The 11811-nt window shown below is 45.9% G+C and overlaps 1 protein-coding gene across 5 annotated transcripts in view; it reads right to left on the bottom strand.

Annotated features, from left to right (window-relative positions):
• Positions 1–1583: 1583 nt before the first annotated feature.
• STAP2 (signal transducing adaptor family member 2) overlaps positions 1584–11811 on the bottom strand; it is a 285839-nt gene continuing 275611 nt past the window's right edge. For 3 of the 5 annotated variants that reach the window (XM_086947078.1, XM_086947076.1, XM_086947079.1), the window contains 2 exons: positions 10756–10851; positions 1591–2754 (listed from right to left, as the gene is read on the bottom strand). In XM_086947078.1, the coding sequence (XP_086803204.1) occupies positions 2699–2754; positions 10756–10851 (152 nt within the window). In that variant the 3' untranslated portion in view covers positions 1591–2698. Of the gene's footprint in view, positions 2755–10755; positions 10852–11811 lie in introns of all 5 variants that reach the window. The other 2 variants (XM_086947075.1, XM_086947077.1) reach the window with 2 other exon arrangements.

The raw sequence follows: 11811 nt of genomic DNA, 5'->3' as shown, positions 1-11811 counted from the left end.
ACGCCAATGTGGAGCCACACAACCCCAGCTACCGAGGCACAGGGGTACTGCTCAAAAATCATCCGGTTCCAATCTGACGCCTGGGGATATTCTAAGGTACGGAACCAGATGCCAGTTATTCATGCCAACTTTTCCTCCTAAAAAAAAAATCCAACAGTACAGGTTTGTGACTGAAAAGAAGATAAGTAGATCGGAGCAAGTGAGATAAAGTTTGTTGGCAAAGAAAATATGCATAATGATTTAAGGCACTATAAATTGAGCTGTACACAGTTAGATGATGCGGTGACATATGGCCCAGGCGTGTCATGAGCTTTCGAAGTTGAGTGATCTTTTAAGGCAAATGCAACATATCTAACTCTTTATCTGGAGGCTGTGCATATTTTGGCCACTGAAAAAGGCTGTGAAGTTAACAAACATGGCAATGCACTATGGTCCCTTTCTCACTCTGCCAAGCGCACACACCTGTCCGCTCTAAACCCTCTATTAATCTTACAATCGGTTTCCCTTCAGGTATCGTTGTATTTATCTCTCTCTGATGTGTCATACACCATGCCACTTGTCTTCCAACATGTTCTCTCCTGGCCACGGTAGCCATCTACATGTCTCCCTTTCTATAAAATCATACCCAACCTCTGACTTCTTCATTCATGCCTTCATCTTGTTTTTTGTTTTTGCTTTTACATCATCTCGTCATTCCCATTTGCTCCTTTACAGATTTAAAGGCTGTAAAGTATCAGACCCTGATCTTTCTAGACCTTCATGGAAAATATCTAATCTTAGGAACTTGTTCTTCATGAGGTACCAAATCCTTCTTTATGCAGACAAAGAAGTTACAGTAGGTCTTGGACTAGCAAGTTCTGATTCCCACAGTAAAGAATACCCTTCGCTTACCCTCTGCCACAACCTCCAGCTGAGACACTTCCTTAATTTATAACAAAGTCAAAACAGGTTGTTACGGAAACCATCAGAGGGTGGGGGCGACAACAGGAACAATGTTTGGGGCACCCTATGTATACCCACTGTCATACTCCTTTTTTTTCCTATATTTTTTGGAAATAGTAATGCCTGCCACCTGACTCTCTGCTACATGTTAATAACAGGTGTATGATTGCGTGACATAAGACACCAGGCAAGCCGTTTCAATAATTTGTAAGTTGAAAAGCAGGTCAATGGAGGAAGGCATGACTTTGGTTCCTCATTACGAGGATAATTAAAAGCATGTTCCAGCATCTGAGAGACAGAGCTTGGCAGAATAAAGTGACTGGGTCCACACGAAACACAAAACAAAGTCTGTGCAAACAGGTAAATGAAAGGGGTTCAAGCAAAAAGAGGATTGAGGCTATTATGCCCGCACCGGTGACCAAGTTCCTAATGTATGCATACGTGTGGGTGCAGATGGTCTGGGATACAGTCCCCTAAATCCCAAAAACATAAAACAAAAAATCCTTTTTGTTTTACACATAAAATTACACAAGTTGACCCTGCACACCCGAACAATTAATTGACACAATGTAAATGCTTAATATGCATATGTTCACAAAAAAGATTCAATTGTTCTCCCAAGAATATCCAAAGTCAGGTTTCTTCTTTAAGTATTCCTTTTATTCGTAACTGTAGATAACGGGGTTGGAACTAGTCACTGGACTGAAGAGGCATAATTCATTGGTGCAATGTCAACCCACATTCATCTGGTTATTTAAGCTTCGATGGTGCAACATGACTGCCTAAGCCATGTACACATGGCCCATCAATCTGGACTCATTGCAGAACAATGGTGAAGTTGAGTCCCTGGTTAGGAACAGGGTTTGAGTTACCGGATCACAAAGTTCCAGCTGGTTGTTGACAGAATGTGTCCATTGTGGGCCACCTGTGAATGAGTTTGGCACAGGTGGTTAGGTCAGTGGTTACAATCAAACGCTTGTTTCCGAGATAACATATGCTGGTCCTTCCTGGTCCTGGCACCTAAAAAATACTGATCAGATTTCAGCCCACTTGATATGTGTCCCTGTTAGTTTCCGGTCTGTTGTTTTTCAATACAGATGCAGAGTTAGCTAGTATCTCTCTGGTTTGGAGTTGGTTTAAAGCTTACATCGTTTTGAGTAAAAAGAGTTGTTGCAGGGTTGGGCAGATGTATTTGCGGATGCTTTCCAATAAATGATTCCTCTGGTGTATCGGCGGTGTGAGACTGGCATGATACCCATATCTCAAGTTTGGGCTCATTAAAGTAACAACTTTAACACCATCAACTCTTATGATTTTCCCCCCCTGCGCTGAAAATCTGTAAAACCCATTGTTCATGACGAGCTCAGCTTGGCATGAGTGTACGAGAGGTGTACCTCATGACGAGCTGAGCTCGTCATGAGCGTCGAAGGGGTTAAGTTAAAACCATGACCTCAGTTGTATGACCATGATTTTTTGGTAGTTTCTGACACTGAAATGAGAAATCATGCAACAACAAACTTTTCCTGAGTTCAAGATCCACTTATGCCTGTTCTGTGGTCCTTGGGTTTGTCCAGCACACCGGAAGCCACACAGGCACACCAAGGCAAATCCAGAGAGCCAGAGTCCTTTTCAAACAAGTGGGGTCTCAATGGAAGAAAAGTAGAAAGACACACCGAGCTCCTGTGTCCATGTAGTAAAAAAACATCACTAATAATAGGTCCAAGTGTGATGCTTGGATGTGATGTAGGAAAATGGTTCAGCACTGATTGTAGCGCAGCTGCAGGACCCGTTTCAGCTCTTCATCCACGCCTTCTAAAAGGAAATTAAGCCATGTTAGGATAGAGAATGTCATACAGAGTCAAGGCTAAATCTGATTTAATACTAGAGTAGTGCTCTGGGAACAAAGTTGATTTGTGTAAGAAGGGCATGATGACAGCATGCAAGAGCCAATGACACAGGGTGCAGATGTGTTCCACAGAAGGACAAGGCCACAGTGTACAGCACATCAAACATGAGAAGAGAGCGACAGTGTGGATGAATACTGCAAAAGGAATGACAGAACAAATGCATGCTCCAGCCCAGCACAAATAAAAGACACAACAGCAGCATGTGCAACCACTACACAGAGGAAGGATAGCACCTGCATGCGGAGGAAAGACCAGGTCAGTCTCAAGAAGCACGGAAGGAAGACAGCATGTACAAACATTGACCATTAGAAGGACAGAGCTTCAGTACAAATGATGATAGTGGCACTGTGAACTAAGACAGCACAGTAATATGACATAGCAACAGAACTCATGAGCACAGAGGAAGGATAGACTGACAGCTTAGATAAACATCAGAAACAGGTGTGGGGTGGGAAAAAAGCATTTTAATAGCTCATCAGTACAATTAAACTCTGTCATAAGAAGCAAAATGTTGCTTACCCTGTAAGCATTTGTTTGTGGCATTTAGTGCTGTAGATTCATTTGCTCTGCATAGTTCTGCCATCTAACGTTGGGCCTGGACGTGTACAACTGTTTTTGTTTCAATAAGTTTTTCAAGTCACAAGGTGTAGTGACTTCTCCCTTAGCTGGAATTTCACATGGGCATCGACTCCATAGTTAGTTAGTTTTCCTGCATGGCGGGTGAGGATGGAGATAGATCATGATAGTGCATAAAGTTATCCATGCAATAGAAAAGAAAAGTTAAAGAGGAAAGGGATATCCGCAACAACCAAAGGCTGCCGTGGAGGGCGGGGTTGCATGTGAATCTACAGCTCTACAGGACATGAACAGATGCTTACAGGATAAGTTACATTTTTCATTCATGTTATGAGTAGCTCTAGCTACCCATACACTGCATGGAATGTAAAACAGTAACTCCATTAAGGCAGTGGCATGCCAGAGGATGTTGCAGAACATTGAAAAAGTATATGCCGGACTGCTTAACCCAGTTGGGCCTGCTTTCTCGCTAAAACATCCATACAATAATGTTTGGTGAACGTGAGGTGTGGAACAGGTGGCTGCTTTACAGGTATCAGCCACTGGAATGTTGCTTAAGAAAGCCACTGAGGCTGCTTTTTTACGATTAGAATGCGGTCTTGGGGGAGTAGGGAGCTACTTTTTGGCCATGATATAACAGGTCTAAATACACATGACAAGCAAGTGAGCTATCTGTGATTTTGAAATGGCACTGCCCTTGTGTGGTTTTGAAAAAGCTACAGACAACTGTTGCATTTTACACAATGGTTTTGTCGTATCAATGTAGTACACTAGAGCCCTCTTTACGTCTATTGTGTGAAGTGCTCTTTCTGCTACTGATTTTGGGTGCAGGAAGTACACTGGTAGTTCAATTGTCTGGTTAAGTTGGGAATAAGAGATCACCTTCAATATAAATGTTAGATTAGTTCTAAGGACTACTCTGTCAATGTGAACCTTAAAAAAAGGTTTCTTTAATGTGAGCGCTTAAATCTTTCTTACACGTCTAAAGGAAGTGATGGCAACTAAGAAGGCCACACTCCAGCATAAAAATGATAGATGTTAAGAAGGAAAGGGCTTAAAAGGGGGGAGGGGGGCATGAATATATTGAGGACTACACTGAGATTCCAGAATGAGACTGAGGGGATCCTGGAGGGATAACCCTCTTGAGTCCTTCCATGACAGTTTTAATAACAGGAATTCTGATCAGAGAGGAGTGCTACCTGTTTTGTAAGTGTGCTGCAACTGCAGCAAAATGTAAACAAATGGATGTGTAAGCCAGGCTTGAGCATTGCAAGTGCAACAGGTAACAAACAATGTCTGGCGCTGTTGGTTTCAGTGGGTCAATGTGTTTGGGTAGACAGTGTTGGAGAAGCCTCTTCCACTTTGCTGCATAGCAGGCCCAGTAGTGGGGTTCTGGCCTCCCTGAGGATGACCATACACTCACAGGACAATTTAAGATAACCAAGCTCAGATTGAGCTGTCTGGGGTCGGGATGTCTGAGGGTAGTTATCCTGGTGTTACATGAGACAATCCGGCCTGCTGGGGAGCTTCTTGTGAGGGACTACCAACAACTCAAGGAGAGTTATGAATCAAGGTTCCCTGGCACACATGGGAGACACTAGTATTAGGGAGAGGGAGGTTTGCTGAAGCTTTTGAATTAAGTACGGAAACAGTATGAGAGACGAAAAAGCGTAGTTAAATGCCCCTTAACAAATTATCCACAGTGCATTGCCCATGGACAGATGGTTGTAGAAACCTGGAGGGAAAGCTTTGGCATTTGGCGTTTTCAGCAGTTGAAAACAGATCTATGTCGAGAACCACCCAACGCTGAAAATAGGGGAGCAGGACTTTTGGGTGGAGTTCTCATTCTTGGACTTGCTGTTGCATCCAGCAGAGCAGGTCTGCTAAGTTGTTATCCAGCCCTGAAAGGTACTTTGCTAGGAGCTGAACCTTCTGTTGGATCGTTGGATTAAGAGTATATGGTGCTGGGAGTTTGTCATTACGAACTCCACAACACCATAATGGCTACACTGAAGACTGCGAAGTTTGGTATCAAACTTCTCAGCACATTAAACCCACACTGATGCCAGTGTGGGATTTAATGTAAAATGTACCTTAGAGGGCATCTTAGAGATGCCCCCTGAAACTCGACCAACCTCTAGTGGCCTGACTGAGTGGCTGCCACCACCAGACATGTTTCTGGACCACTGGGTCGAGACCTGAAACAACGCACAGCCTGGGACGAGGTGCCAAGCCTCCCCCCCAGGATGGGCAGGGTTCACGAAGGAAAACGCTTCAAAGGCATGCCGCCTTTGTGAGCCTCTCCAGACCATTTGCTGCTTTCAGCAACTAGTCCCCACTGGTTCTACCCCCCATTTTGGGCGGGAAAACCGCCGGGAAAAACAAGTGAGGAAGAGAGGTGTGCCTACCTCTGCCAACTCCACCCCTAAGGTGGTGGAGGCGAGGTGAAGCACAACCTCGATTCCCCGCCATCTTGAGGATGGGGGGACCCAGCCAACCAGGGACAGGCTCCTGCCCGCTTCCCACTGGAGAGTGGGAGAATAGAGGGTGTACCCACCCCAGGGAAGGGACCCTATTGTTCCCTGCCCTTTACCTACCTGTAACGCCCCTAAATTTAGTATTTAGGGGGCACCCTGAACCTTCCTTCCTCAGATCCAGAAACGACAAGAAAAGAAGATAAGAAGGACAAAGAGGACGACGCCCACAAAACCAGCTTACTCTGCACCCACCGAACCTGGCCCGAGCTCGAGTGGAAAAACACCACGAGGAGGTTTCCCCCGGCAAACCTGACCCGAGATCCGTCGACCCCTGATCTGCCCCAAGCCGCCAGACGACACCTGCAGCCTCAATCCAGACGACCCCCCTACCGCGACCAGAGCGGGTAAGAAAATCCCACAACCTTGTGTACCCAAACCAACGTTGCCTAACCAACCCACGACATCCCAACTTACCCCTCGAAGTGGTGGTCGCACCCAGAAGATCCTCGTCCCGAGCCTGCAGTGTTTCTTTGTCCTGGGGGTTCTCTATTGGAAACAACAGGGCACCCGACCTCAAAACAGCACCCTGCACCCAGCCGCCCCAGTGCTGCTGAGGGTGCACCTTTGGTGCTACTTTGGTCCCCAACATGCCCTGAGCTAAACCCTAAGAGACTAAACCTGCAGCCTCAATCCAGAGGACCCCCCCTACCGCAACCGGAGCGGGTAAGAAAATCTGACGTCCCAAGGCACCCCTTCACCCGACGCCCCATGGCCTTGTGTGCGAATCCAACGGAAAACGGAGCGAATAAAAAACATGATAACACTGAGCCTGGCAAAATGCTGGTCTTGAATACGATCTGAACAGAGGAGGGCTCCACTCCAAGATGGCGGCATAATTCTTACGGAATGGAGCACACATTATTAGATCTAGGTGGAAGGTCGTCCTTAGACGTCATCCAAAAGCGTCCATCCAATTAGATAAGACAAGCCATAACAACGGCCAGCGTTATTGGCGTCTTGATAACAATTGCAGACAAAACGAAGGGAATCGCTGGAGCATGCGTGGTCTCCAGAGCTATAAAGGTAAGGAGACTTCAGAGTCATGGCAGGGGTTCTGATATTGGGCTTTTTGTACTCTTTTTCCCTTACGGAATTTATAGATACAAATTCATAAGAATTTATGGAAATATAAAAATAGAGAGTTTTTCCTCTACCTCCATCTTATCAACTAATGGGCGGGAGTCATACATACATATTGGGCGCAATGCGCTTACTTCTGATGTATGCATGTATATATAGACGAATGTAGCTTAGAACTCAATGATTTAGCACTGAGTAAAAGTTACAATGAGACAGGGAGTACGAGAATTTTAATTGCGTACCGGATATCGTACCGCTTCTTGTGGTACAAAAATATAGAATAAGAGTGATAGCCCGATCAGGATGTGGGTTAATGAGGCACTTTAAGACACTAGATACCCCCAATAGATAAACATACAGAGATGGTGTTGTTTGTCATTTCACAGTCTACCCAGATGCACTCCGGCTAAAAAGGATGAACTAATAGACCGGCTGCCCTCCTTCTCTTAATGTTTGACCACCAAAAGTGATTAGAAGGTGAGACACAGGGAACCATTATCATAGTGACAGTCACTGAACGTAAGCCATCTCACTGACAAATGTTTCAAGGCCCAAACCAACGGTGCCTAACCAACCAACGACATCCCAACTTACCCCTCAAAGTGATGGTCGCACCCAGAAGATCTTCGTCCCGAGCCTGCTGTGTTTCTTTGTCCTGGAGGTTCTCCATTGGAAATAACATGGCACCCGACCTCAAACAGCACCCTGCACCCGGCCGCCCTAGTGCCGCCGAGGGTGCACCTTTGGTGCTACTTTGGTCCCCAACTTGCTCTGAGCTAAACCCTAGGAACTTTGCTCCCACAACCTCGTGGCCTGCATGCCAGCAGCCACCGACCGGAGACCCACTTTCCTCTGTAGGATAACATCGGGCCTCAACACTCTGCACCCGGCCGCCCTAGTGCCACTGAGGGTGCAATTCCAGTGCATCACTGACCCTGGGAGACCCCTGAGTCTAATCCCAGAACCTTAACTCTCACAGTCCTTTACTTACCTGCAAACCAATAACATGTTTTTGCTCCATAGGATAACACTGACAATTTTCCCTCCAAAAAACGACTAAGTGTGGAGTTTTGAAAACTAAAGATATTCTTTAAAAATCGCCTGAATAATAAAAACGCATTTACTCAACTGTTTACAGGAAATGTCCCAGTGCTAAATCTAGGCATCCAGCACTGAGTTAGAAAAAGTAACGTAAAAGTAACTTACAGGCAATTTATTGAAAAGGCCTATTCATTCCAATGTACTGTATTTGCTAAGTGTTGCATACTACTGCTCCCCTGTAAATCAAACAAAGTACAATTCCTAGTGCATTTTCAAACTGTTCTATATCCAGTAACTTATTACTGAAAAGTATTTAATGCTTACCTGTACCAGGTCTGCTTGGTTGTAAAAATAAACAACAGTATATTGTTTATACAAAAACAATTGGCCTAGAGTTCAGTTATTAAGTGTGTGAATTCATTTGCTGACTGAGTGTGTACATCAAATGCTTAACACTGTCCTCTGATATTGCCTTACTGCTTGACCAAGCTACCACTATTAGAGAGTAAGGTTCAATCTAACTTTAATCTCTGCCTACCTCTTGGGACACTTGGACTCTAAACACACTATATCTCATTTTGGTGTATTGTATATAGAGCCAGTTTCTTACAATGAGCTCCCCATTTCGTCCCACTGGGCACAGTCATTCCTTGCCAACAGCCCTACAGAATTGGTGATGTGCAAATGAATCACAGATTGTGAGGGAACTGTTTTCCCCACTGCATCAATCTTTTCACTTTCTTTAACTGGGGTGGGGCGCCCCAGTGCCCTGTGTGTCATTTTCAGGTAGCATGTACCACCAGCGAGTCCGGTTGCAGCAGGACTCTAATGTAGGGTGGGTCAGAGGGTGAGGGCTTATATTTTCTTGTCAACCGTCATGGTGATAATTCTGGGTTTCACTGGGTCCTTAAATACCTCCTGTATTGGCTTAAGCAAGTCCTTAAGCATTGGCAGTAATTGGGTGGCACGCTGAGTAAGGGAGAGAGTTTCCAGAAAGAAGTCCTGCTCTTCAGGTAGGGAGTGTAGATCCACCCGGTGCAAGGTTGTTGCTCTATGAATAACCTCATGGTATGAGGTGGTCTTGTCAGGAGGGGAGGGTTTGGCAGGGTACAGGTCAGGGTTGTTGGGCCTGGGGGTGGGAGCGACAACCCATTCTGCTCATACTGGAAATCCTATGGATCTAAGGATGGAGTGCTTCCCTCTGCATAGGATGAATAAGTGGACCCTTGTGGGGAAGAGAGCAAGAGTCCCTGAGGTGATGGAGGCAGACAGTGGCAAGGGGGGGAGGGGGAGGAAGAGGAAGAGATGGGCAGCAGACTAGTGCCTCCATCATGTCACTTTTTCTGCTTTGGAGGCTCCAACTCCAGTTGCACCTCAAAGGTGAGCTGCCTCTTGCTAGGGAGAGTCTGCTGCTCTTGTGGCAGGGGCTTAGCAATAATCTTGCCCTTGTGAGGGTGAACAAACAACCTTCGCTGCTGAGAGTTCAATTCCTCCTGAAGGCACTGTAAAGCTGCTGGCTGTTGGAGTGTGCCTTAGATGGGAGACTGGACACCAAGGTCTGTTTCTGCTACGAGGCTGCTTTCGATGTCAATCCATGTTTCGTATCCAAAGAGTCCTTTGGAGTCGGTGTCGATCCACCAGATGGCACAGTGGGAACTGTCTGTGTTGAGGTAGGCCTGGACTTAGGCGCCAGGCTCGGTGCCGGAGCCTGAGTGAGCTCCAAAGCCTTAGGTCGGTGACGCCATGACTGGAAGGCAATGGCAGCCCAGAAGGCAGTGTCTCCAAATGCAGGCTTAACGCCCAACTCCCCGAGCGGCAGAGAGCACCTTGGTGTAGTGTAGTACTCAGTGCCATCGTCTTCTGATGTTGGGGCGCGGTCGGCTGCAGATCTGGGGAAATCAGGTTCTTGGCCAAAGGTCGCTGCCTGTTCTGAGTCGACTGCTTCCTCCCCTTCCCTGAAGATGTCACGGGTATCATCGTCAGATTTCTGTTTCATGGTACGGCATGCGAGTCAACGGTCCTGACAATTCCGCATGTTTTTTTTTCGACCAGAACACGAGTTAGGCGGAGCAGGAGGCCTCGTTATGGTCCTTGGACAGACAAAGGTTACTGATGGCGTGCTGGTCTATCCACAAATGGCACTGTGGACAGTACAAGAAAGGTGTCTTTCCCATTATGCTTTTAACATTCTCGAGTGCACGGCTCAATGAAAGTGACCCCTGAGGGGAGAGGCACTGTGCGCGGGTCGGCAACACAATTGATGCGACTACAAAGGAGGAACCACAACGGTGAGAAGAACATAGAGGGACTGAAGGCATGTTGAAGGGCTACTAGGAGCGGAGAACTCGAGAGGCCTGATGACGATCTGCACATGGCGTTGACTCAGAGCACTGGCAAAGCCCCAACGGCGAAAAAAAAACATTCTAATTATGGAGTCGATGCCCATATGCATTACCAGCTAAGGGAGTAGCCACTACACCTCGTGACCCAAAAGACTTCTTCAAACACATCTGAGCCCAACACTAGATGGCAGGAGTATGCAGGGTATGTGTATTTACAGCTACACATGTCACAAACATGATATTAGTGTTGCCCAACCCAAAGCAAACCAAACCAGACATGATTGTTTACTCAAGGTACTGGGCTCCAGGCTCTCACAACTTCCTACTTACCACTCCCACTGCTAGTGGGAAAGCATCGCTGCCTAGTAGCAGAGTGATGTGGCACATCAGGTACTTGTCCTTCACTGCTCATTCGGGCTGCAGATTCTGTAGGAAACAACACATGGGAAGGTATTTGATTTTTGTCATGTCCTTGCTTACACTGAGCACTTAACTATTGAAGCATACTGCTGTGTATGCATCCATAACAGGTTTTCTACACTGCATACAACATGACTGTAAAACAGCAATCTTTTGGGTGTATACTGCATGACTATATGGTCCTGTTGGGGAACATCACTTACAACGCATTTTTTACAACGCACTACCATTACATCGCAACCATTACAACGCATACCATTACAACGCATTGCGCTGGGGGGCGCTCTAGGATAGGGAATATATTTAATTTACTATCCAACACCTTCCCTGCTATCCACGGGGACTGGAGTTGGAATAGTAAATTAAATAATTCACTATCCAGCGCCTAAAAGCATTATGCGTTGTAATGGACTGTGTGGTAAAAACCGCGTTGTAAAGGCATGCGATGTAAAAGCATGCGTTGTAGTGACACCAATCCGGTACTGTTGTATTGCAGCATGTATATAGTGCTTACTACCACTATGTGGGGCACTGAAGCTCTGACCTACATGAGAGGCATGCTACACCATGTAGGGTGTGTGGTTGAAAAGATCTTGTTTTTATTTTGACCCTATGTGGAACTGTCTCCATGTCATGCGTAATGACTACAACTTGTTATGGGTCGCAGCTCTGAGCCCATTGACTCTAGTGTAATAATGGATTTGTGCTATTTCACACTGTAAACCTCTTCTTTAGTGAATAGTCATCTACACACTGCATGTATTATAAGGGAAATGATACTTACCCTGTAAACATCTGTTTGTAGCTGTAAATTCACTAGCTTTGCATGACACTGTCATTTTCTGTATGTGTATGTACGTATGTTGCGGTACATACACATGCTGTGCATAGACTGTAAAGCAGTGTTCCTAATACAGTCTGGCCAAACAAAGTCTCTTGATGGGCCTGATGTCCACACAGTAGAGT

The sequence above is a fragment of the Lissotriton vulgaris genome, chromosome 12 (genome assembly GCF_964263255.1).
Source record: "Lissotriton vulgaris chromosome 12, aLisVul1.2, whole genome shotgun sequence".
Taxonomy (NCBI): Eukaryota; Metazoa; Chordata; class Amphibia; order Caudata; family Salamandridae; genus Lissotriton; species Lissotriton vulgaris.
Note: the sequence above shows the minus strand (reverse complement) of the source record. Positions and strands in the feature narration are given on the sequence as shown.